Source organism: Coccomyxa subellipsoidea (assembly GCF_000258705.1).
Source record: "Coccomyxa subellipsoidea C-169, whole genome shotgun sequence".
NCBI classification, from domain to species: domain Eukaryota; kingdom Viridiplantae; phylum Chlorophyta; class Trebouxiophyceae; family Coccomyxaceae; genus Coccomyxa; species Coccomyxa subellipsoidea.
In genome coordinates this window covers 836,172-860,980 of record NW_005178035.1, presented here as the reverse complement: position 1 = coordinate 860,980, position 24,809 = coordinate 836,172, and the positions used below count along the sequence as shown (strand labels likewise).

Below are 24,809 nucleotides of genomic sequence, written 5' to 3'. Positions count from 1 at the left end.
GCCGACAGACTTGCTTTGATATCCTGATTTGCTCCTGTCAAGCCCAGCACAAATTCTTGAGTGGGTATCAGTACTTGAAGTATGGGTGCCAGATATGTGTCCCGCAGGCTTGAATTGATTATGATCATATGACTGGTCTGTAGTAACTGTTCTGTGACAGTGCGTGTAAGTAAGCACGTCATTGGAGGCAACAGCTGCAGCTTGTCCCAACTACCTGTTGTGCAATCAAGCAGGCATCGAAGGTAGAATGGCAAGTTATATTTGTGTTATTGTTATCATGATAACAGTTTCGGCAAACCCAAAGCCCGAAGGCCATAGGGCTTACACACAGAGTGTCTGCAGCCACATCTGTGGGGCCTCAAGGTCTGGTCTGCAGCCCATATGGTATCATATTAAAAGTCTAAGTCCACGTGAGGCGTGCGTATTAAGGAATATACCACCATCCCCACCACCAAACAATGCTACACAACACAGCGAGCATATGCACATCATAGCATAGCACGTACATCACGCAATGCCTGTCTCAGACCAGTATCCCTCCTGCAACTCGCATAATTGTAACTCGCAAGTGTGGCAAGAGCTGCAGTCAATCAGTGACCACTGCTTTACAGTTCTAGGAGCCTCTGACGCTGAAGTCAGCAGCTAAAATGTCACTGTCTGCAAATCATCACGCAGCATGCCTTTCTTTCAGATATGCCCACGTTGCTGCACACCCTTTTGCAGCATCCTCAAAGAGCGCCTGTTCTTCAGCACTGTGCACGTCCCTAAAAGTGTCTGGCTGTTGCAGAATCTTGGTGCTGATTGCATCGTGCAGCTTGACCCGCCAGGCCTCAGCAGGAAGGGGCACTGGGGAGCAGGATCTCCGCAGCATGTCATTGTACTCCCATTGTGACACTGGCATGGCGTCATTCTGCACACGCACATGCCGCAACATGGGGCCACCCTTTCTGCCCATAGAAACTGGACAATGCATGCTTTGCCTGGGGAAAGTCTTGCTATGACATCACGAGTGTGCCTGTAGAAGATGGGACAGTGATGTTTGATGTGGGTACGCACCTGGCAGTGTGTATACCGCACAGGGATAGAATTCTTCTCTAGGAGTCTGTAGAAAGCTTCCATGTCAGCTTCCATCTCCTCACGAGAGGGCAGTGCCACCCTTCCTGACAGTACTTGCGCCACCCATTTGGCCTGCAGAGGGAATCGCACAGCAACTCAACAGAGCTCAGAGCTGAGTGAGAGCCCTATTCTGAGCCCACAACAAGGTGGCGGTGTGCAGGAGGTGGCCGCCTTACCTGCAGCTCGAATTGGGAATTCCGCAAAGACTTCCAGAGGAGACCAATGAAGGCAAGCGTTGGGGCCACTGCGTGGACAAGCATTTAATATTGAGTATAAATAATCTAACAGAGCGCTTGCAGGCATCAGAAATTGTTGAAGCCTTGAACTGCTGATGGAGATGCTCACCAGACGGCACAAATATGTGTCTGTAGAGGGGGGTCACTCGGTTGTCATCTGCACCAGCATAACAAGCATTGGTCCTCTGATTGACAAGAGTAAAATAGAAAGTCTCAAAAGGTCTCAAGTGACACTCATCCAGGATGAGCAACATGCAGGAGAAAAGTCCTCTCGCAAAGTTAATATGTGTCCAAGTAAGTGCTGCTCGCCTGTGGAAATCAAGCCCGTGCGCTCCAAGAAGGGATATGAGTATCGGTACCCGGTGCAGTACACAACAGCATCCACGCCCTCTGCAGTAATGCCGCCTGAGAACTCTGCGCTGCCATTGCCGCCAAGCCTGGCCAGCATGGGGACGCGCTGCAGATTTGGGCGCGTCTGGGAATCATTGAGCTGCTTTCCCCATGTGCGCGCACTGTGATAGACGTGCAGAGCCACATCTGCAATCTGTCGAGCTATCTCCTCACCTGCACCATTGCCAATGCAAACCTGTTGACGATGGAATTGAAAGGCGATGTATTGCCAGAGAACAAACTCATAAAAACCTTTTCTGTAGCATGCTGGGAGAGAATGGTAAGGCTGCTTACCAGAAAAGGAGGCGCCCACGACGACCACAGTCTGATCTCTGAACCGCTCAGCATGCCTGAAATTGTGGCAGTGCATTTGTAGGCCAGGGAAGTCGTCCAAACCCTCCACATCAGGCTGCCACATGCACACATTGATGTGAGCTCTCGCCTCAAGAGTGCCACTACAGTGCTTTGATAAGCAACTGTCACCAGCTCTCGAAAACGATTCTCTCAATAGAGTGGCTTCTCAGGTAGCATGGGTCGTCACCAGATTGGGTTCATGGTAGTTTCCCACAGCAACAACTACTGCATCAAAGACATCTGTATGCCTTTCTGGCACCTGCATGGATCACATTACATTAAGATCACATGTACCAATGAATTCCTGCATGTTCATGGCAGCATCTGTCTTGCACTGAACACCTGCAGCACCTGGAGGTCTGATCCCGGCAGCAATTCTGTTGTGATTACCCATTGAGGGCTAATTGAGAGCGGCTCTTCCCCATTGCTGCAAAGACCGTTTGAGCACGCCTGCTGGCCTACTGTGTAATCAAGTGGGGAGACTTCCACAACCCGGGTGCTGAACTGGATCAGGTCCCGCAGGCCAAATTCTTCAACAAAGGCTTCAAGAAAGTGTTGCACCTGCGCCAGTGTAATTTGTTAGAACAAGGCAGCTTGCAATGCATGGGACTCTGTTCTTCACAGTATGGCAACTACAAAAGATAAAGGCCGTAGTGTGGTCTGCAACCACCTCTGTGTGATGCGGATATCGCCTGCTGTCCTGCGATTTGCCACGCATGGCGTCTGGAGTGAAAGGGAAATCCGAATAGGACATAATTTCCCTTGGCAGATTGACACGCAAGCTGCTGTACCTGTGGATGCAATGGGAAACTTTTTAAAGCCCTGGTACACCCCCCAAACACACCCCAGGTATAGTACATCACCTACAAATTTAGGTGGTGTGAGCTCAAGCTTGAGTTCCAGTACGAGATATATGTACTCACAGACTGCTGTGAACCTTCCTTCGCTCCGGACATCTGCCCAACAAATCGTCCTCAACCTGGACACCGCATCAATTACAGTATTAGCGAGGCTCTTTGCAGCAAGCTTAGCACTATAGTCAGTTGTCAAATTAAATGCATCAGATGTTTTCAAGGCCTGTTCTGTGGGTTTTCCAGATACCCAGATGTTTCACCTCGTCCTGATAGTTCCAGATGCCACCAAAGGTTTGCCCTTGCTCAAATACCTGCGTGACCAAAGATGTCAGCCAGAGACCCCACAATATTTTGTGCACTATGTTCAAGATTAAAACTTTTCACAGACCTGTACGTGGTGCCCCTCTCTGCTTAATTCCCTAGCAGCTACCAGGCCTGCAGAACCAGCTCCTATAACAGCCTGCAGCGCCCCAAAACAAGCGACAATCTCTTTTATCGCAATCTTTTATCGCATCAAACATATATTGCATGCTAATTATCTAAACAGCAAAGTATATTGAGATCAATCGGATGGTAGCAGGACGGCTCAATGCCGTCCGCATCTCGTCGCACCACTTTAGAGGCTGACAGCGACTGACACCGATCTGAGCCTCCTGACTTGAGATCAAGTGTCTCCATCACTAATGTACTACCTGATTCCACAGATGTCTTCTGAAATTGAGGTTTCATTTTAACAGCAATGAGCACGTGCCGACATGCCCCCGGCGGTCTGCAAGCAGCAGACTCTCGTAATGCTCTTTGGGTTCTGCTATTGCATTGGCAGATACCGCTACCATCAGAGCACAAGCCATCATAGCGGGCGCACTAATCCTGAATCCCTGATGTGTTAAATGTATTGCAAGTTGACCCTACGTGCATGCTCAAGTAGTAGCGCAGCGCATGCGTGGTGGAAATTGCAACAATCAGCAATCTCATCATGATGTTGATCTGATCAGCCTGAAAAATTGCAAAAACATCTGATCAGATTTGGCCCAGAATGAATGCGTTGTGATGTATATTACAGTACGTGCAAAACCCAGCTGACGAGCATGATCACAGACGAGGTCCACATGCATTCAACTGCTCAGAACTGAAAGAATTTCAGGAAGCATTTCCTGTGATGAAAAAGAGTCCATTTGCTGAGTAGGCTGGAACACAGGTGATAAGGGCGCTGCATTGTAAGACTTCGCTTGCTGCTCTGCGGGTGGTGTCCCATACAGAGTTGTTCGTTGGCGCGGTGTGCGCCCTGCCGCCAGGATGAGCTCCTCCATCCGCTCTGGAGGCAGCTCCTGGCCATGCTTCGCACCTGTGCACAGAAGTTGGGCAACCCCTTCAGCGTTGCAGCTTACTACTCTAGCGTTTGTTGCCCTGATCGAGCCTAGAAGGCAGAAGAGTTCTCTGGAAGGCTTTGCATAAAGCCCTTGCATGACAAGTGACTTCAGGGTGGAACTAGCTTATCTGAGCAGCTGCTACCAGGTCATCACAAATCCACCAGGCGGTCAACAAAGAGGAGGGAGTTGGAGGCAGTTTTAATTATTTCAAAGGTATATCTCAGTTGCTTTGATTAAAAAGCAATTAAGGGCTGCCCACCGGCAGCTCGGGTGATGGATTCGTTCATGATGCTGCCGCCCATATCATTGCAACCGCTGCTGAGCAGGGCGGCTGCGCGCTCGGGGCCCATCTTCACCCAGGAAGCCTGAATGTTGGGCAGCGCAGCGCCCAGCGCCAGGCGCGCCACGGCATGCATCAAGAAACACTCATGGAGCGTTGGCCCCCGCCGTGCGCGACCTGATCAGGACACACTTTAGCCCCTCAACCTTCTCCCGGCGTAAAGCAATCAATGTCGAAAGGCCTTGAGCTGATCAGGACACACACAGACCCTCGCTGTCTTGCTGCGCAGAGGGTATGTAGGTAAAAAGGGTATGTGCTGATCCTCCAAAATCTCAGGGGCAATTAGCTTGATCGCATAAAAAGAGCAGAAATAGAGTCATGAGACTTTTTTGCAACACTGCAGCAGCACAAGAAGAACTGGCCCTGCAAAAGAAGCAGCTGCACAGTGCTGAGTCGCTAGAGCAAGCGCAGAGAAAGCAGGGCCCACCTTTCAGGTAGATGGGGGCCTCCATGTGCACAAAGGGCAGCGGCACGAACTCGGTGACGCCTCCTGTGCGCTGCTGCAGGGCGCGCAGAGCGGTGAGGTGGCGCGCCCAATTGCGGGGCCCGTCCACGTGGCCAAACATGATTGTCGAGGTCGTCGGCAGGCCCACCTCATGCGCTGTCTCTATTACCTGCAAAGCAGGCCATGTGTCACAGATCAACCATCTGGGCCAAAACCAGTGTCACAGATCGGTTCAGATGGCTGCTTTTGTACACAAAATGATCATCTATTACCAAACTGCGCCTAGTCTGGTCTGTATAATCACTGATCCGTGACACCATGTCTTCTTGATGTGCTGGTCTCAGCCCATGATGTGCCTTGGCAAACCACACCATAAAAATACATCCGTGCTCAAAGGCAGGGGGCGGCACAGAATGGGGGGTAGCGACTGTCTACTAAAGATTAAGGACTCAGCAAAAGGGCAACATCAAGTAATGGGTCTACCGCCTGAACGTGCCTAAAAGTCCCACCGCCCATCATCAAGCCCAGAAAACAAAGCTCTTGCCAGTAATACCTCCCATTAGCAAGCCTCCACTGGCAGCACGATGCAAAGGTTTGCAATCATGCAGGGCGCTTGCATGCCCTTCACATGCAACACAAATGCAGGGGGTGAGAAAGTTCGCACCTCCAGCCAGATCGAGGTGGAGAGCTTGTCCGGGCAGATGATGGCGCGGATCTCATCGTCCAAGACTTCTGCGGCCGTGCCTGGCAGGCTTCCCAGGCCGGCATCCCTCAGGGCTGTCAGATACCTCCGCAGGGACCACCCCAGCGTGGCAGCTCCCTGGGTCACCTCCAGGGGAGAGAATGCGTGCACATGCACGTCCGGCGCGCCTGCTTTGGCCGCGTCCAGCAGCCGGAGGTAGGTGTCACCTGCAAGATGAAATTTAAAACATTGAGGCACCTGCTGTCCATATCTTCCGAAGCCCTTTCAGGGTCTTGATATAATACAATTGCATCACTGTCCTTCGTACTTTAAATCAATTACCCCTAACAGCTTTGATTGAGAGTATGCACATGATGTTGTTGCTGTCACAGCGGCCGAGTGCTAAAGGAAAGCTTGCAGAGAGGAGACACTCACCCGTGAAGTCGGGGTGGATGCCGCCCTGCATGCAAACTTCAGATGCGCCGCGATCCCAAGCCTCGGCCGTTCTTCTGGTGACCTCAGAGTAGGGCAGCAGGTAAGGCGCCCCTCGCAGCTCCTCCGCCACGCGCCCCTTGCTGAATGCGCAGAAGCCGCACTTGTATGTGCACCTGTTGGTGTAGTTGATGTTCCTGCAAGGCCAGTCAAACAGCGCGCTGGTGAGAATGCCTGACATATCTGCGAGTTGAAAAGCTGTCTGCTTTGAAAAGTTCTCCGCACTTCACAATTAGTGGGTAGCGCACAAGCAGGGACAGATGCTGACAAGAGTGCACATGGTGAGCGCCAAAAGCACCTGTTAACTGCATACGCCACTGTGTCTCCACAGAGCCTCTGCCGGCTAGTGTCTGCAAGCCACAAGAGATCTCTTTAATTATAAGGGAAATTAAATGTTGACAGTGTGTGCATAAGGATATTGAAAACTCCGTCAAAGCCAATGTCATGCAGCACCCACCTGCAGCACGGCATACAGCGTCAAAATCAGCGCCTCTTGCAGAAAAGAGAGCTGTTATCTCATCTTCATCAAGCTCATGTCCATGATTGAGAACTTGCTCTAGCAGCTCTTCCACCTGCGCGGTCCAGAGTCCCAGTACTCAGGGTACCTTGCGTGGACAGTGACAAGAGACATTCCTTGATGTGCACAATGGCAACTAAACATTCAGCGATCAATGGAGCTTGCCTCTCTCGATGTTGAGGGTCCATCGCAGCCCTTGAGCAAACCGTCAGCACCCAGCTCAACTTGCCACCTCCTTTCACCCTGCTTCATCCTTGGCAGTGGAATGCTGCTGTGTTGGCTTCCTGCACAGCAGTCCTTTCCTCACATTTCTGTCACCTGCTGAATCACTGGTAAAAGCTGCCCTACACTTTGCTGCGAAGCTGCCTGATCAAGGTGACATACCTGAGTGGCTTGGGCTTGCACGCACATCGCCATTTCTTGGCAGTACCAACTCTGATGATTCAGGCTGTCCTTCATCTGTGTCAAGGCCAGGACACCAGTTGGACCCTCTGGCTAGGCCACTGCCGTCAGCCTGTCGAAGCACAGCAGCTGACACGCTGTTTGGGCCGCCTGTGCCGTCCAGCCATCTGTTCGCTTGCTTTACAGTTTCTGGGTACACTGTCAGCCTGAACACAGCAGAACATATTGAGTGTGAATGAGAGCCCCCTCAGGGCATGAAGATTCCTGTTAAAGGGAGAAAATGAAGTCGGCACTGGAAAGAGTGAATATAGGCTTGCTGCACACCTTGGCACAAGGGCTTTGCCACATGCAGCGACTGCTGCTGCCAGGTCAGCCACATGCGGCCACGGCTTCTCAGGATTGACATAGTCCTTTGTCAGAGGGGAAATGCCCCCAAAGTCATTTGCGCCAGCATTTATCAGTGCCCTCCATCCCAAATCTGCTCCAGCAACGCCTGGCCATACACGCTTAACACTCTCAATACTTCCGATCCAAGATGCTGAACTTGCCAACATTACCTTGCCATGCATCTGCAGTAAACTCTCTTTATTTCTTTATACAGCAGGAATTGACAAGTTTTTCTCTACTCCTCTGTGTGCTTCTTCACCTGGCGTCAAGTTGGGAGGTGCTTGGACATTCATTGATGGCCCAAAAAGGAGCCTGGCCACAGCAACAGTCCAGAGAAGCTCTGTAAAGGGAAGCTCTGCCGTATCAGCCATTGCTGTGTTCTTCTTTGGTACAAAATTCTGAATGATAAGCTCCTGCATGACGCCATGGGAGTGAGATGACACAAGTCACACTTCACTTGGAGATATTTCCCGTTCTCGCACTTGACAAGCCTGCATGTATGCTTGCAAATGAGTTACAGCTCTAGGATATGAGAGGCACACCTGGATGTGGCCATACTTCTGGTGTAGGTCTCTAATTGCGAGCAAGGACTCAATCCTCTCCAACCGCGTCTCTCCAATACCTGTCAATATGCCGCTGGTGTAAGGGACTGCTCCCTGTCCAGCTGCCTCAATCGTCGCCAGTCTCAATGCAGGTTCCTGCATAGCACACCATGATACAGGTGCATTTCTCTGCAACGTCCTTGTAAATGTTATGGAAAGCCCAGATTGGTCATGGCGGACATATGGCCAACCTACCTTGTCAGGACAGGAATGGTGTGGCATGCCAGGCTCCATCAGTCGCCTGGAGGCAGTTTCCAACATGAGCCCTTGACCTGCTGACACGCTCCGCAGAGCTTGTACCTGAGAAACAATAGTGGAATTCTGGTGTATGTCCCGCCTACATTTACTGAAAGCAGAGAAGTACCAAATGCGGCAACAAGTGCTGCACAGCTGTCTGACAGCCTGCTGGACCAAGGCGGGCTGCTGACCTCTGCAAGGTTCATGGTGCCCGCATTGATGTGAGGGAGCAACCCAGTCTCTCTGATGACCGCAGCTGCAGCAGCTGCCACGTACTCTAAAGTTGTCTCGTAGCCCATTTGCCTTAGCTCGCTCCTCGCCTCGGGATAGAGCAATTCTGGCTTGTCGCCTGCACCCACAGCACCAGTCAGGTCAACAGAATATTCGAGCAGAGTCATGATCATGGACATCACCAACGCCTCTCCTTTGCAGGTGGTGGCATATTTCTGATGTAGCATCGATAATTCATGGCATTGTAGAGATGAGAGATGATGGCGTGCATGCTGCGCTCACCAAGGGTGAAAAGGACTTCAATGGCACCCTGCTGTGCACCAAGGTGAACAACTTGCAGCACCTCATCCAGAGTCATGAATGAGCGCCGGCCAGGCACTGGTGGCTGCGCAAAGGTGCAGTACCCGCACTGGTCTCGGCACAGCCTTGTCAAAGGAATAAAGACCTGTGAAGCAGTTCCAGGATGTTTGAGTAAGTAACTTGGCCATCATTACATTTTTTAAAGGTCCAGCATCAGAAGTGCCGGGTCTGACAGTCTGGCAGATCAGTGCAGCATGGAGGAGTCAAACCTTCGGGGAGAAAGTTACAAAGTGGTGATAGGCATCTCGAACGATTGCTGCTGCATTATACAAGAGCAAAAGATCCTGTTCTTCATGAATGTCTACAAGAGGTACAAGTTCCTGCATGCACACAATCAATAATGCCATGCTCGGTGAGTCTGGAAAGATCTATACGATCCGTGATCATACTTATTGCCACGAAATAATGAGGATGTATCAGATATCGCATGGGGATATGCGCTACAAAATTTGCACCTCGCGAGTCGCCACTAGCGGAGCGCATGTCAGTCTTTCAACAAGGTCTCGGGGAAAGCTGTGCACGCGATGTGACGCTAGATCTCGACGCGGCAATTGCAGGTCAGAACAGTGAAGGTGGAGATTTGATCGTCTATTGCATAAATGAAATGGAGACGTATAACATTGGAAACTGCTCAAGATCATCGCAAGGAAATTTAGAGTATTGGTATTGCAAAAGTGTCCTGTGAACTGCGTGCTGTCTGCAGACCTAGACTTTAATAATTTACAAGGCCAAACTAGCTGTTGTGGTTCTTCCACATGTACCTGTGCATGCCCTCTTACGAAAGCCCTCTTACAACCCTTCCTTTAGATTTGTGATCTCAAGATATTACCCTAGCATGCAACTTGTGCGCACTACGTGCTTGATGATCTCTTTTTTTGAGAACCATTAGAAGTCAGCTCATTGGTGTAGTCGAAAGAGGAGATTTTTTTAGTAAGCTACCTGGTAAGTGAATGCATACGTAGTACAAAGCGAGTTATAAGAAGCCGCAGTCTTGAGGGAGTTTGGAATTTCCTAACCTCTGACATCTTCACAAAACGACATTTGTTGTCGAATGAGCACTTGAAGTTCCTAGTAACAGATCTTAGCTGATTTGTCCAGCTGAGGAAGAAGCCTGAGAAGGCTAGATCTGCAAATAGATTTGCCACTGTTTGGCTGCAACCTTTTGTGTTCTTTCGACGATTGCTTCCATCTGGACTACAAAATTACCAATTAAAACAATCTGATATTGAGACATTGCAGTCATGGATAACATGACCAGATTGTACCGTATAAGGAAAACATGCCTCGAAATGCTTCACGATCGAGGATACCTCATAGCCCAGGTAAGTGGACTGCACAGCACTGTGAATTTATTTTATGCATGTAGACAGTTACAATGGACCTCGTCTGTTGCTCAAGCAGAAGAGAAATTGGTCCAGTGAAGTGTCTCTCAGAGGCATTTATGGTGCAGGACGACCGGCAAATGACAAAGGAGGGCTTTAAGGACCGTTTCGGGGACGATCCACGGAAGGATGACTTGACTGTCCTTGCACCAAAGCAGGATGATCCCACAGAGCAGGTGTAGTACTGCCAGCATTGCATCAACAGGCAGAAGTTGCCGTGGCCTCATAGTCTTCAGAGCCCCTTGTTCTGTCATGTCGATCAACCCTGGATCGTCACTGACGGGCATGGCGACTGCTATGCAGATCTTTGTGTTCTACCCCGAAGAGGACAAGGTGGGCGTGAAGACAATCAAGACGTTTGCAGAGAGGATGCGCAATGAAGGCGTGTCCAGAGCCATCATGGTCACCATGGCCAGCATGACACCCTTTGCGAAGCAGTGCTTGGCAGAAATGGCTCCCAAGTACTACATCGAAGTGGTGCGTTGTCCACATCCCAGTGATTTTGCAGCTCTCCTTCTTCAACAAGGAGAGCGCTTGCATGGCGCTCCTACATCTTGGTGAAAATGACCTACACTGACAAGATGCCCCACGTGCAGTTCAATGCCGCAGAGCTGCTAATAAATATCACGCAGCACGTGCTGGTGCCTGAGCACCATCTGTTGACACCTGAGGAGAAGCGCACGCTGCTGGACAGGTGCGGCCTCTGCTTCAGACCGCCTGACTCCCACGTGTTGCCTTGTTTCACATGCGGCTTCAGCGGCTCTGTTACTCTTTCTTTCTGTACGAGTGGCTGGCGGGGGTTGGTATAAGTACTGAGCACCGTGCCCACGATTGATTGGGTCTTGCTTGGGAGCCTTCACATGCAGCTTGTCTGCAGACACACCTTGGCTGTGGCAGGAAAAGTGTGTATTAATAATAATAATAATACACACACAATTAAGTCTCACTTTCTCTGGCGCTGTGATGCGCAGATACAAGGTGAAGGACACGCAGCTGCCCAGGATACAATTCCACGACCCTGTTGCGAGGTATTATGGCATGCAGCGCGGCCACGTTGTGCGGATTGTGAGGCCTTCAGAGACTGCTGGCCGTTATGTGACCTACAGGCTATGTGTCTGAGCCTGCGACTCTGTGTGGAATTGCTTGTTAGTGCACCTTTGGTCTTGCTGTATTTCAGTCTGTATAGCAGTCGGGTGCAAGTGGGTCTGCAAGTGGGTCATGCAGGTGCTGTGTGAGGGAGGGACAGCGTTGTGAAATGGATAAACAGCTGCACAGCTGTAGTCAAACTGTCATGCTGCCCATGCAGCATATTGTGCAACCATCCACTGCCAGTGGAAATTGCTTGGCAATGAAATGATGTTTTATTGGATTTAGGAAATTAGAGATCATCAAGCCTTCACTGTGATCTGAGACAGTCATATCACCATCCTTCTCAAGGCTTCTGGCCTGGCCCTAAGCCTTCTTGGCATTGTGACACATGGTGGACACAGACAGTTGGTGTCCAAATCTGGAAGCGATTGCCTCCTGAGATGCCAGAGTTTCTTGTCGATCTTCATTTCGAGCACCTGATCGTGGGAAGTAAGGTCGTTCACTTCGCCATCGATGTAAATGCGTCCTGCTGATGGCGCACTATTTTGTTGAAAATCCGTGAAAAACTGTGACGCTATTATGCTTGTGCAAGACGTCGCAATGATTAAACACAAGTTTCTTGTGCCGGCAGCATTCGGGCTGTTGGTCTTATTGACGCTAGGCTCTGCAACACCGCTGCTGGTTTCAGAAGGCGCGTCAAGAGGGCTTCTCGCCTGCGCACAAAATGTACAGCTGTTTGCCTGAAGTTGATCGAGAAGCTTTGGTGCCTCGGAATCGTCTAATGTCTGACGACTTGCATGCAAAAAACAAGTGTACGTGCTGTGGCAGCAGTCACAGCAGTAGGTCACGTACCTAATTCTTCCTGGATACAGAAGGAGAGAGCCTCAGCCATGCAGGGCGAGCCCTGTCACAGAGCTCCTTTGTCCAGGGCCAGGGCCTGGGGTCGAGTACAGGATCCGCAAACAGCTTGATCACTCTGGCCCTCCTGAGCGGCGACACAGCGACGGCACAACGACTCATCAGGGACCAACTCACACAAGGACAAGTGGCTGATGTCTCTAGTGCCTTGGCAGCTGCTGCAGCAAATGTAACCTCCCATCCACAGCATGCATTGTGTCCCTCTGTGACGATGGTGATACAGTCACAGTGAGGGTCTTTCATCAATGTGCATCAATTTGGCATCTGTTACTCGCAAATCTACATTATTGGCACCTAGTGATGAGCCCTTCTCTTGTGCAGGGCAACTCAGATGCAGCAGCGAAGGCCCTGACAGAAGCTGTCACATCCGGGGCGCCAGCGAGCACAGCTGCCCAGGCTCTTTCCCAGGTAGAGCATTATTAAAAAGCACCGCCATTAGTCACTAGGATATGCAGACCGAATTTTGCATCCTGCCAGACAATTGATGTCAGCCTGATGTCAGCCCAAAACCACCAGCTTCAGCCATTTGCTGCTGCACAATCCTATTTTTAGCAACTTTTGTGGCTTTATAAATAATATTTGTAGACATCTTCAAAGCCACATTGGCTTTCAGCCAAAATCCTGAGAAGAAACACTGATGTCGGGCTACAACCCTGGTGCAGTGAGTGTGCTGCTGAAGGTGACTCCATTGATTTGTTTGTTTGCTTGCAAAGTTGTGCATCTCACATGATCACCCAAATGTCTGCAGGCGACAGCAGGGACGTCTATGGGAGCCGGCGACTCTCCGCCTCCAGTTATCAACACATTTGGCAGCCCCCCACCCTTTACTTCATTTGCATCGGGACCACCGCCCTTCACTCAAGGATCTCCACCGCCCCTACCCCCCGGCTCTCCCCCACCTGTGATGCCATGCCACCCAGATTAAAAGTGTACCAGCTGTCGAGAGTCAGCCAATACCGCATCTCAGCACATGTATTCTAAGGAGCACAATGGAGAATAAAGAGACAGGGATGTGTCACTACTTACAAGCCCTCAAGGGAAGGTTAGGCGTCATTGCAGGATTGTCAATAGACTGAGATTTTCAGTGTGCCTGCAGGTGGCCACCTCAGCAGTTCCTCCAGCCCCCTCACAGGTTGCTAACCCTCCTGGCAAATCAGATTACAGGCACCATGCAGAATTTAGCATTCTGCTTTCTGCCTTTCAGCCAGCTTTCGTTAATCAAGCACGTTGAGTGTTTGCTGGTGCAGTTCCAGGATGCCACCCAAAAGGGTGACACGCAGTCCATTTCAAACTCGCTGGCAAGCTCCACAGGAGGTGTGCTAGCTTGAGTCATTGCCAACTGTCTGCATATACTTTAAGTCTGACTGCTATGCAGATCATTTGGGGTGGGTCATTGCATGTAAATAGTGCTCTGCAATGCTGCACTGCAGGCAGAGTGGAGTCAATTTCCAGCTCAAACTCAGCAGCCTACACACAGGCAGACAATGCCATCTCATCGGCCATCAGCGATGCTGTAGCAAAGGTATTGTCCGGCTTTTGCATGACGGCTGTCTTGCAGCTTCCAACGGAACGATCTGAGAGAAAACATGCCATGGAAGAACGTCCTGCTGGCATGCAGGTCAAGGGTGGCGGGGATGCGAATGCTGCTGCAAACGCTGCCAGTCAGGCGATTGCACAAGCCATAGCAACCGCCTATGCTTCAGCTTCCAGCAAGACCACAGTGCAGGGTGTGCTGTGCTCAGCCATCTGCTTTCTATTATCATAGAATCCCCAAACATAGCAGGTCTGCCCCTTCAGCATGCAAAAAGCACATGAGTGGCTAATGCTGTGCCAGGATCTGGTTTTGGAGCGGCAGATGCAAGTGCTCAAGCAACAGCAACCGCTAAGGCCACGGCACAATCCATCGCAAATGCCATCGCCAAAGCCACCAACAACAATGCACAGGCAAGCACTGCATACTGACTCTGGAGCCATTGTTGCACCGCGTAACTGACAGATCCTCCATCAATTTTTGGTCCACAGTAAGTCGGGCCACTTGAATGCAACAGTGCAACGTTGCTTGTATTCCTGTTTATGCAGGCAGCGGCGGCTGCCAGCGCCTCAGACCTGCAGACAGCAATTGCAAAGGCATTTGCCAGTGCTGCCACGTCCGTGCAGTCTACAGGTTGGTCCTCTCATGCAGAGCCATGGACCCTCTCAGAAAGCATCGCCACAGTATCACCCCTGGCTTGTGTGCTTGTGCAAAGCGTCTCTTCCATTGACCTTGCAAGAAGATTGTCTAGCACAGAAAACATGCTGAGTTGGCTCGCTCTTTGCACAGCGTGCTACTTCTCAAGTCAAGAAAGCCAAACAGTACCTGCTGCATCGCATCAACATCTCTATTGACATGCAGCTTTTTGTTCTGGTGTGCAGGCGGCACAGCTCAAGCAGATGCCACAGCAGTGTCAAAGAATGTGCAGACGGCGATCAGTCAGGCAATTGCAAAGGCGCTGGCCGCAGTCTCCGGCAATCAGGCCAACACCAACTCAAGCTCATCTGGGGGCTCGCCAGGGAGTTCGGGGAAGTAGCCAACGAATGCGCCAGAGTGATTCCAGTGACTGTTGGGGGCGAGCAGGAAGCTTGAGCAGCTGCCAGGGTAGGATATGAATGTTTAGTCTTTGTGACGAACAGAGTGCTCTGAGAAGCTTGGCAAGAGACAAAGACGATGAAAGTTTTTGTGTGATTGTGAATCTGCCATGGCAGTGCGACAAAATCTGGAAGCAGCAGCTGCAGTGACCAGAGAAGATCCGGATGCTGGATAAATTTTGAAACATTTATTTTCATGAGACTGCACCTCCTGTATATTTAATGCTACAGGTGATGTAATACGTGTGCTTAAAAGGATTTTCATGCCAGCATGCTTGTCTTATCGAGGACTCCTTGCATTGTTGCTGTCCCAGGACAGGTGGCATACATGCACTCAATGCAGACTGGGAGGATCTGCCGAGATCAATTTGGGATCAGCCTTGCGGGCGTGATCGCTTCAAACGCTCGTCAAAAGTGCGGTCATATTGCACTTTCTTGAGTCGCTGAGGAGTCTCCCTGTTGATACACTCTGTGCTGTCTCAACAATGGGGATCGGCCGGCTTGGTGTGCTTTTGATCGTCTTGGCGACGACTCTCGCTGCATGCACTGTGACAGCGCGTCCCGTGCAAGGCAAGGCTATCTCGACTACTGGAGCCCAACTACTGATCAGCTTTTGATTGGGCTTGAGAAGAGACGGGGCAATATAAAATTTCTGTTCTTGACCACGTGCACGCTGGAAGAGTCGACTGCGTAATTGATGATCAGACACCATCGTACCCAGCTGATATGGATCGTCAGCTGCAGCTTCTGTTTGACTCTCGATGTGCACAGCAGGAGATCATGTCGACGGTTTCACTGGCCGGAAGCTCTTCCAGTTTGGTGGTTTCAGTGGTTTCTTCCAGAGCAGCTCCTCGTTGTATGATCAACTGACACGGGCACTCCTCAACGGCGACATCAACACAGCACAGCGCTTGATCAATCAAGGATCCAGGCAGGGGCAGACAGGCGCAATCGCAACAGCTCTCTCCACTGCATCTGCAAACGTACGTGCCACTTGGAGGCTGCAGCATCAAGACTACATATTGATCCCTCCTGCTTGGCATGCTGTAGCCATGAGATGCCCTGGAAGTGGTGTACAGGCAGCATATGACTTTGCGGCACCTTCAGGTTGGCAGTGCAACATGTAGAAAGTGAGTAACCGCAATTCCATGCAGGGTCAAAGCCAAGCAGCAGCACAGGCGGTGACACAGGCAGTCAGCCAGGGTGCTCCAGCTGCCGCAGTCTCCAAGGCAGTTGCGCAGGCAAGCGCGCAACCCATGCTACTCCTCACTCTATCAGATCTCCTTCTCAGTACTGCTACACATTCTCTTCCACACTAAGCGATGCTCTCTTGTGCCCTGCGCAGGCAACAAGCAATGCGCCAGTGACAGCTGGCCCTTCAGCTGCACCGGCCCCTCCACAGGTGTGAGCTTTCAGACAATCCCTGATGCATGCATTAGGCCATTAAAAGTCTTGCGTCACGCTATCCTCATCTGTCGCAAACGTCATCCAATGGGAGCATTCAAGAGCATGACATTACCATCATGCATGCAGCTGCAAGACGCAACTCAGAACCAGGACACCAGTGCAATTGCCAATGCCCTTGCAGTCTCCACTGGCGGTGAGCTATTCCACTGGTGATCATGGCTTTGCTGTGTAGTGGAATGCAGTGCATTTTGAGTCTTCATGTCTATGGGCAGCTGTGTGGCCGCAGCAACTCATTTGTTATCTGCATGTGGGATGACAGGCAAGGTTGAAAGCACAGCGAGTGCCAACAGCGCAGCTTTTGCCACAGCAAATGATGCAATCTCTACTGCAGTGAGCGACGCAGTGGCGAAGGCAAGGCCACGCTCTTCAACATGTGCTAGTATCTTGTACATGACACTGCTGGGCTGCAGTGCTCTCCTTGGCTCCATATCAATTTTTTTATAATTACTATTATGATTTCTACACGCTTCTCCTTCCGGAGGCAAGGTGCGTCTGCAGACAAGCTGCATGCTGCCACATATCCAACCCCTTGATGGACTCGCCAGGTCCAAGCAAAACCCAATCAACCGCGGGCACGGTGCTAAGTATTTATATCGTCCCCGGCCAGCCAGGGCCAACTCTATATGTTTCTGCTTTGAAACAGGTGAAGGGCGGTGGAGACGCCACAGCAGCAGCACAGGCACTGGCCACCGCTGTGGGCACGGCGATAGCAACCGCTTATGCCTCAGCCAGTGCCAAGACCACTGTACAAGGTGACAGCCTTCTGTCGCACACTCACATTTGCTTTAAACCACTTGAGAACAAAACACTGGGCAAATCAGTTCCAGCAATATCTGGGGCACACCACCTTGAGTGACACCCTGCATGCAAGCAGTACATGGGAAATCTTCCAGTCCAGTTGTCACTAGCAGGATATCATGTGTGGAGTGCTTCTATTGGTCGGCAGTATCCTGGGCCCCGTCCTAAGCGCGATCCGCTGCATGACTCTGCAGCTCTCCCATCTTCAATTACAAAAGCCATGACCGCTCAGGTACGAACAAAGAACCAAGGGTCAAAATTTCAGAGGCTGAATTTGGGACGTATGCTGCTTTGCAGGCAGTGGCGTGGGCTCTGCTGATGCCAGCGCCACGGCAGCAGCCACGGCAACTGCCACAGCTAAAGCTTATGCTGATGCAGTGGCTAAGGCCACCAACAACAATGCTGCAGCAGTCGCGGCTGCCAAGGCGTCAGACATCCAGACGGCTGTGGCTTCTGCTCTTGCAACTGCCAGCGCCAGTGTCCTCTCCACAGGTGCCCCATCAACAGCTTGTTCAGATGGCATCTCAATTAATTATTATTGTACCGCTCAAGGTGGCGCGTTACTTAAAACTTGCATGTGATATGCTGCTATTAGTACACGCTTGTTCCAGCCCTCAGGGCTAGGTGCATGGCAGCAGCCTTTCAGTGGTTCCACTGCAGCCTTCCCTGTCTTGGCATTTACTCCACCACTGTTTTCTCCACCACTGGCATGTCATTCCCATGGTGCAGACGATACAGCAACTTGCAGAATGCGTCAGTCCCTGCGTGCTCTCAGATGTTTTATGAATTGAAGGTGGCTTAGTTTTAGTGTGTCCATGTGCGTGCAGGCGGCACTGCACAGGCAAACACCCAAGCCATCTCCACCCAGGTCAGCCAGGCGGTTGCGCAGGCCTCTGCCAAGGTCCTAGCAGCCGTGTCCGGCAGCAATGCACAGAGCGGGTCCGCAGCGAACAGTGGCGTTGGGAGCTCTGGCAAATAGACATGCCTGGTTGATGGTGTGGAGGATTCAAAAGTCTGCACCGGAGCGAAGGGCTGGTGTTTCTGCAAGTGTCTTTCCTACGAGAAATTTTCAATCGAGATGATGATGAGTCTACGGCAGTGGCAGAGTCAGACAGCCTCAACTTTGCCAAGGCCACGGCATCCGCAGAGCAGCTCAGAAGCCTTGATCTATTGTGTAGAGTCTGGCAGCGGCAGGGCCTAGGAGGAGCCTTGATTGTAGAGTCTGGCACTTCTCCCCAGTCCACACCAATCGCCACATGATACTCGCTGGTACATTGTGGCGTATCGGTGCGAGATGGATTTTCAATTCTTCCCGTATTTAGGAGTGAATAGGAGTGAATACCAATAAATATGTCAGGAGGTAACTATTGGATTGCTTGTGGTCCTTCATGACCACTGCGACTCCAAGCAACCAGCCGAGGCCGAGCTTGTGCAGGAGAACAGGGCAGTGGCACAGACAGACAGGCGGCAGAGCGTGACTGTCATTGTGTATTGAGATCATCAATGGCATGAGCAGGGAGGAATTCTAGAACAGAAAAAAGGGATTCTAAGTTCACACAGTGCTAGCAAGCTGTACTGTAATGTCACGGACAAGCTGCTGCTAGAGATGAGTAGATGGAGAGTGTGTTGTCATGAATGGTGGAACGTGATCAGTGAGCTCAGCTGTGGTGTTCCAGGGTTGTTAATATCAGCACTTCTCGATCAAGGAAGCTCCCAAGTTAGAGGCCTCAGCCTCACCTCAACACCTTGAGGCAGTTCACGGCCCAGAGAAATTAAAGCAGGACCTAGAAGGGAGGTTGGCGTCCGTCTGGTCACAAATTTTCCTTTCTTAAAAAATACAAAGTGCCGTTGGCAGAGAGAGAGAGAGAGATTACACTTTTTCCAGCCACACAGGGCTGATTAAGCGTCCCACATATCTCAAACCATCAGTAGCACACACATCATGAATACCCGAAAATATGCATCCCAGCACGCAGACAAGTATCAACTGCCAAAAAGGACTGCAAGGCTGCTTGTGGATGTATGTCGGTCCAAACCAGCGACAAGTCAAGGGCAGGACATGGACGCAAATCACAGGCCAAACAGATTGTGCGTGCTGCGGGTGGGTCCAGCCATTTGCTGTCATTGTAAAGACTGCCCAAATCCTTGCAATAACAGCGCTTCTCGGTGAAACAAGCAAGGGGGGTACCCAATGCCCCACAATGCTTGCCGCCACCTGTATTGCTAAGCTACTACACAGCAGCATGTAGACCCGTACCGAACCAGCAATGCAAGGTCACCAAACAGATCCTCAGACCTGCACTTGTACTGTGGATCAAGTACCCCCACAAGGAGCACAGCTGAGTGGTTTGCAAAGGCACACCTGGACTGGCAGGTGTTCAAGGAGCTGCAATCAGGTGAAAACTGCAGGAGGTTAGACTGAAATCTCCTCAAAGCCCCAATACAGCTTGTACGCGCTTTGTCCTAGGTTTGGACCAGGACCCAGAACATCCTGCCTGGGTTTTGCAGGGCACACACAAGAACGCAACACTGCAAAATCTGCTTGTTCTGTAAAAGGTCTCATGGCCATTTCTATTACTGCGGTCGATTCTTCGCGTCAGACAATGATGCAAACAGCCGTCGCATCCTTCTTTTACTGGTAATGGCGGCTGGCGGCTGTTGCCTCTTCCGCCCCAACCAAAGCTTGGCCGTCCTAGATATTTTTACTACTGCGTCATTAACATCAATTTATTATTATGCTTCCCAGCCGCTATCGCCTGGCCTCTGTCTGCTCCACTTTTGTATACCCACATTGTTGCTGTCAGGGCCGCCTCTGTTGAAGCGTCGCTTTGTGCCCGGCGATTATTTCGTCTGATTACGTCCTTTCATTGAATTCTCTGTGATGTTGCCTGGCTGCTGAAGCCCGACCCAGTTGATCAGTGGTTTATGGTGATGCCGTTAACTGTAAAAGGGCCGCCTCTATCGAAGCACCTTGCCCAGCCATTATGTATGTTGCCATGATTGTCGAGGAGCCGGATCCCGAAGGACCCAGGCCCCACCAGGAGAAAGCCATGGGAATTACGTTCTGCAGATTGCACGGACAATGGATGTTGATGTAACATGACGTCAGGACCCCTGACAACGCCGCCAGAGCACAAGCCTACTAATCATTGAATGTTGGGATTTCGGAAACATTATTTGGATCCCAAAAAGAAACCAAGGTTGCCTCGACAACGCAGTTCACGCATGTCGTAAATTACATTTTCCCACCGACACATTGTAACCTTTTGAGATTGCCTCATCGGACAGTTATTGTCCGTAACGCCGAAGATCTGGTCATCTAAGTAGAACCAACGTTTCGACCGGGTTGCTGAGGCTTTCACTGTAGCACTGACGTTTTATAGATGTGAAAAGGTATAGCTTTTTGAAAATGTCACTTGTCTAAACTCTTTCTCGCGATGTTATCATCTTTGTACAAAATACGGACGTGCACTTCCAGAAGCTAAAACTTCGCTGTCTGGGTGCGGGAGCAACCATTCGGTGATTGGCGGTAAAAGCAATCTTTCAGGTGTGTCCTTACGATAGCTGGTCAAGCCTGAATGTCTGCAGCGCACAGACCGGCACATTACCAAGCTTGCAAGCCAGATCTGTGCTGATGACAAGCTGCTTATCAGAAAGCAATCTTGGGATGCAATGCCTTAAATGCAAAGGCACTGTGGTATTCACATCATGAGAGCTTGTAGGTGTCATCTTTGAGGAGGCACTAAATGGAAGTGCCTCCTCACAACAATGGAAGTTGCACTGCACAACAGGAAACCCTTTCTGAAGGGTAGGCTCCAAAGGCCACAGCTACACTCGATCCCCGCCAGCATCCTAACAAGGGGAAGACGGTCCAACCATGCTGCCACCGCCCCTGACGGCCCGGCAATGTCAGATAATTATCAGCGCCACATAGCAGTTATGGTATGCTTCGTCCCAATTTACAGTTATTTCCTGATCATATGTGGCCAGAGTTGAGTCACTTCAGTAGCTTATTTCACTGATGCTATGTCCAAGTGGACTGTCTTGAGTGCTGACAAACCAGAAGCAAAATTGACATGCACACAACGTCACTGCAGCAGAAGCTCGGAACATTGTCTCAGCAAAACCTGGAAATTTTCAGCACAGAGTCTTGCGCACAGCTCCAGCTTGAGTGCAGCCCAAGATATTCTCTCGATTCCAGTCAAGTTCTTGTTGCCACACACAGATGGGGCCAATTAGGCCAGATGTCTGACAAGTCGCAGAAAAGTTTGGCTCTATGCCTTGCCCATGTGTGCTAGCACCAGAGGAGCATTTAAGCTGCCTTGGCCCTGATAGCTGATCTGCACTTTGCAGCTGGAATCTCCTTGCAGCTGGAGGCGGTTGTTGGGGCTGCTGATGCTCCCGCAACCAGCATGCTGAGCTGGCGTGCTCTTGAAGGCAATTCTGATCACAGCCCATTTTCAGACCCATGTTCAAATGGGCTGTGATCAGTAATTGCCTTCAAGAGCACGCCAGCTCAGCATGCTGGTTGCGGGAGCATCAGCAGCCCCAACAGAACACGGTGGAGGGGGCCGCAGAGAAGCTGGGCAGGAAGCACCTCAACAAGCTTCACCAGGTGCATCATTACTACCAACCCTGGAAGCTAATGGAAGCTTTGTAGTACCAGTTTGATAAAAAGGTGAACTTTGTTTAATGCAGAGTTTTTGGTGCAGGCTGGCATGTTGATGGAGACCGATCACGAAGACGAGGACCGGGGAGACCCCTCCCCGCTGCTGAAGGCTGCAAAGCGGATATGGATGCGCAAGCGCAGCAAATGGAAGAAGTCTGGCACCCAGTTGAAAGTTGCTGCACTGCTGGTGGAGATGGATTTCCCTAACGAGCTGGAGTACCCCACCACGGATTAATTTGTTTCCTACTCTGACGCTACAGGCCTGACACTGCTTGGAGGCCCATGCGGTACCCCAGCCACCTCCGAGGCTTCTGTTCCATTGGCAATGTAGGCAGGGTTTTTAGACCGGACGATTGCACACACCTTTTTGACTGAATGCCTGGTGTGCTGCTGTGCAGCGCTCAACCTTCTGGTAGAAGTCGACGGGCCCCACCATATTTTTGCGAACCTTCAAGGCAGCGTCTTTCCAGTGGCCTCCTGAAGGTTCGCAAAAATATGGTGGGGCCCGTCGACTACAGTTTGTCATGGCTTTGTGTGCTCACGTGGTTGCTGTTGACATCAACCTAAGTACATCCAATCAGCCCTGAACGGTATTTGAGACAATGTGTAATTTCCACCCTTCCTTCCTTCGTACGCGCCAATATTAATAGCTATACTGTTTAGGCCCAGGTGATGCCTTCACGCATGATGTTGACATCAAGAGCTTGAATCCCTTCCCGTGGGTCATCAGCCAAGTGACAGTGTGGTGCAGAGCCACCGGCAGCCTGGTACTGGTCTTCAAAGCCGCCGGCGGCCACGTGGCACTATAGTTACTATAGCAACCACAGATAGTCAGGGTGCTAGTGTATCTCGAGTTAATCCGGAAAGTGTACCTGAGAGCCCTTATATAGAGCAGTGGGGGCAGGCCCCCCCTCCAGACCACTCGACACTGACTGGCCTGCCTAGTCAGATATCCTGAGCAGGCAATCTAGACTAGTCAATGGATATTTGTAATGTGGAGGGCATATAGTCCTCCCATGCGCTACACCAGTCTCCCCCAACTGAATGCTGGTCCCCAGCATTTAACTGAAGCTTTTAAAGCATTCCCTAGACTGATGCACGGAACTTGTACTAATTTGGAGGCCAACCCAAATTAGATAAGCTCAAAGATATATCTGTGATATCACACTGTGGGTCTTCGCTGCGTATCGCCAGCCGTCTTCCATTTCATCTCAGACACAGTGCCAGACCCTCCTGTGCACAGGAACACACTCTACATCAAAGCTCTGGCAGTAATATATACTGTCAGATGTGTCTGTTCTTAGGACGTCCTGCTCCAGTATTCCTGGAGCCGTTCAGGGCAGTTGACAAGATGAGCTTCTGGTTCCCAAGTGTCATGGCTGCGGTCAAAACCACGCCACTGGACATAGTACTCTTTCTTCAGAGCACCCCTGCCCCTGCGTATCTCCCTATGAGAAAGGATCCTTTGGACCTCAAACTCAATCTGCCCGTCGACAGTGAGTTGTGGTGGTGGCGGTTGCACCGCGCCATCCGACCTATAGTGTTTGAGCTGACTGGTATGAAATACATCATGAATGCGCATATTTGGTGCCAGCTCCAGCTCATAGGAGGTCTCAGAGACCTGCTTTGTGATCTTGTAAGGACCAATCCATTTGGGCATCAGCTTTGGGGTGCCAGGTCCTTTCAGGCTGATGTCAGCTGTGCTGAGGAGGACATCTTGTCCTACCTGAAAATCATCCTGGCGACGCCCCTGATCTGCATAAGCTTTCTGCCGCTGCTGCGCAGCCTCCATGCAGCGTTTGGCCCGAACCAGCCGCTCCTGGAATCCCTCACAGATATCTAGCGCTGTAGGATTCTGCACAGCATTGGGAATCCTTAGACTTGGGGGAGTCAGAGGATTCTGTCCAAAGTTGATCATGAATGGGCTACTCTGGACACTCTCTTGATGAGCATTGTTGATGGCAAACTCTGCAGCTGTCAAATGCTCATCCCAGTCATTCTGCGCAGGATCAACATAATGGCGCAGCATTTCAATGAGTATCCTATTCACCCTCTCAGTCTGCCCATCTGTCTCTGGATGGAAAGCAGTAGACATCTTTCTATCTATCCCCATCTGTTCACAGAAAGCTTCCCAAAACTTCCCTGTGAATCGGGCATCCCTATCAGACACAAAGTCCTCTGGGACGCCATGCAGCTTGACCACATTATCAATAAAGAGCTTGGCTGTCTCTGCTGCAGTCACTTTGTCACTGGTGGGCACTAGATGGACCATTTTGGAGCACCTATCCACACAGACAAAGATTGCCGTGTGACCAAATTTGGTCACAGGAAGGTGTGTGATAAAATCAATGCCCACACTAGCCCAAGGCCTGCCAGGAATAGGCATGGGCTGCAAAAGACCTGCAGGCTTCACATTTGTGGGTTTGTTGCGCTGGCATGACTCGCAGACTTGAACATATCTGTTCACATCAGCCTGGCAGGAAGGCCACCAGTACAGTCTGCGCAATAGCTCTTCTGTGCGCTTCATACCCACATGACCAGAGAAAGGATGATCATGAATATTCCTGATGCACTCATGCCTGAGACTACCCCCCTCTGGAATATATAAAGCGTCTCCCCGCCACCAGAAGTCATGGTCTTGGCGGAGAACCTTTCTGTGATGCTTATCTTTCAACCAGGCATCTCCCTGGTAGGCTTCCCTAAGCTCTGCAAGGAATTGGTCCTGATTGATCTGAGCCTGATCATCTTGTTCTGATGCAGCTGCGGCAGGAACGTCAGTGGGCCTTACCTCTGTAGCTGCCTCTGTACTGGGAGCTTCCGCCGCACCCTTAGCCTTGCGGCACGTC

At 50.9% G+C, this 24,809-nt stretch overlaps 7 protein-coding genes across 7 annotated transcripts; 5 read left to right on the top strand and 2 right to left on the bottom strand.

Moving 5' to 3' along the window:
• Positions 1 to 667: 667 nt before the first annotated feature.
• Positions 668 to 3,628, bottom strand: COCSUDRAFT_36653 (FAD/NAD(P)-binding domain-containing protein; the record flags this gene model as incomplete). The annotated part of the gene is made up of 14 exons (XM_005647593.1): positions 668 to 910; positions 1,057 to 1,188; positions 1,293 to 1,360; positions 1,462 to 1,509; positions 1,662 to 1,916; positions 2,037 to 2,151; positions 2,284 to 2,336; positions 2,385 to 2,430; positions 2,559 to 2,657; positions 2,767 to 2,887; positions 3,020 to 3,075; positions 3,211 to 3,261; positions 3,339 to 3,410; positions 3,563 to 3,628. The coding sequence occupies 14 exons, from the start codon at positions 3,626 to 3,628 to the stop codon at positions 668 to 670; spliced, it is 1,425 nt and encodes a 474-aa protein (XP_005647650.1).
• A 437-nt stretch (positions 3,629 to 4,065) lies between these two features.
• On the bottom strand, positions 4,066 to 9,103 carry COCSUDRAFT_15789 (hypothetical protein; the record flags this gene model as incomplete). Its single annotated transcript, XM_005647592.1, has 14 exons — positions 4,066 to 4,295; positions 4,580 to 4,777; positions 5,088 to 5,274; positions 5,770 to 6,014; positions 6,217 to 6,416; positions 6,578 to 6,629; positions 6,737 to 6,844; positions 7,181 to 7,404; positions 7,523 to 7,691; positions 7,845 to 7,998; positions 8,128 to 8,283; positions 8,383 to 8,487; positions 8,616 to 8,773; positions 8,938 to 9,103. Coding segments are annotated over 14 exons (2,352 nt in total), but the record flags the coding sequence as incomplete, so codon positions are not given.
• Positions 9,104 to 9,925: 822 nt separating this feature from the next.
• Positions 9,926 to 12,111, top strand: COCSUDRAFT_23738 (DNA-directed RNA polymerase II, 23 kDa polypeptide). The gene is made up of 5 exons (XM_005647591.1): positions 9,926 to 10,337; positions 10,466 to 10,573; positions 10,701 to 10,874; positions 10,994 to 11,091; positions 11,369 to 12,111. The coding sequence occupies exons 1-5, from the start codon at positions 10,257 to 10,259 to the stop codon at positions 11,514 to 11,516; spliced, it is 609 nt and encodes a 202-aa protein (XP_005647648.1). The 5' UTR covers positions 9,926 to 10,256; the 3' UTR covers positions 11,517 to 12,111.
• Positions 12,112 to 13,041: 930 nt separating this feature from the next.
• Positions 13,042 to 14,971, top strand: COCSUDRAFT_42057 (hypothetical protein; the record flags this gene model as incomplete). The annotated part of the gene is made up of 7 exons (XM_005647590.1): positions 13,042 to 13,083; positions 13,501 to 13,536; positions 13,652 to 13,718; positions 13,835 to 13,926; positions 14,023 to 14,124; positions 14,484 to 14,568; positions 14,817 to 14,971. The coding sequence occupies 7 exons, from the start codon at positions 13,042 to 13,044 to the stop codon at positions 14,969 to 14,971; spliced, it is 579 nt and encodes a 192-aa protein (XP_005647647.1).
• A 543-nt stretch (positions 14,972 to 15,514) lies between these two features.
• On the top strand, positions 15,515 to 18,273 carry COCSUDRAFT_63475 (hypothetical protein; the record flags this gene model as incomplete). The annotated part of the gene is made up of 6 exons (XM_005647589.1): positions 15,515 to 15,533; positions 15,804 to 16,012; positions 16,375 to 16,431; positions 17,140 to 17,248; positions 17,592 to 17,786; positions 18,122 to 18,273. The coding sequence occupies 6 exons, from the start codon at positions 15,515 to 15,517 to the stop codon at positions 18,271 to 18,273; spliced, it is 741 nt and encodes a 246-aa protein (XP_005647646.1).
• Positions 18,274 to 19,147: 874 nt separating this feature from the next.
• COCSUDRAFT_33242 (hypothetical protein) lies at positions 19,148 to 20,333 on the top strand. The gene has a single exon (XM_005647588.1). It carries the CDS (start codon positions 19,936 to 19,938, stop codon positions 20,146 to 20,148), a length of 213 nt encoding a protein of 70 aa, XP_005647645.1. The 5' UTR covers positions 19,148 to 19,935; the 3' UTR covers positions 20,149 to 20,333.
• A 1,429-nt stretch (positions 20,334 to 21,762) lies between these two features.
• COCSUDRAFT_42055 (hypothetical protein) lies at positions 21,763 to 22,198 on the top strand (the record flags this gene model as incomplete). The annotated part of the gene is made up of 2 exons (XM_005647587.1): positions 21,763 to 21,909; positions 22,007 to 22,198. 2 exons carry the CDS (start codon positions 21,763 to 21,765, stop codon positions 22,196 to 22,198), a joined length of 339 nt encoding a protein of 112 aa, XP_005647644.1.
• Between the last annotated feature and the right edge of the window lie 2,611 nt (positions 22,199 to 24,809).

What these genes read in the sequence shown, in the direction of transcription:
- COCSUDRAFT_23738 (XM_005647591.1), top strand. Translation starts at nt 10,257, where the DNA reads ATGGATAACATGACCAGATTGTACCGTATAAGGAAAACATGCCTCGAA. An exon ending in GAGGATACCTCATAGCCCAG is followed by an intron (nt 10,338 to 10,465) that starts GTAAGTGGACTG and finishes TTTATGGTGCAG; the next exon opens with GACGACCGGCAAATGACAAA. An exon ending in AAGCGCACGCTGCTGGACAG is followed by an intron (nt 11,092 to 11,368) that starts GTGCGGCCTCTG and finishes TGTGATGCGCAG; the next exon opens with ATACAAGGTGAAGGACACGC.
- COCSUDRAFT_33242 (XM_005647588.1), top strand. Translation starts at nt 19,936, where the DNA reads ATGGCGGCTGGCGGCTGTTGCCTCTTCCGCCCCAACCAAAGCTTGGCC.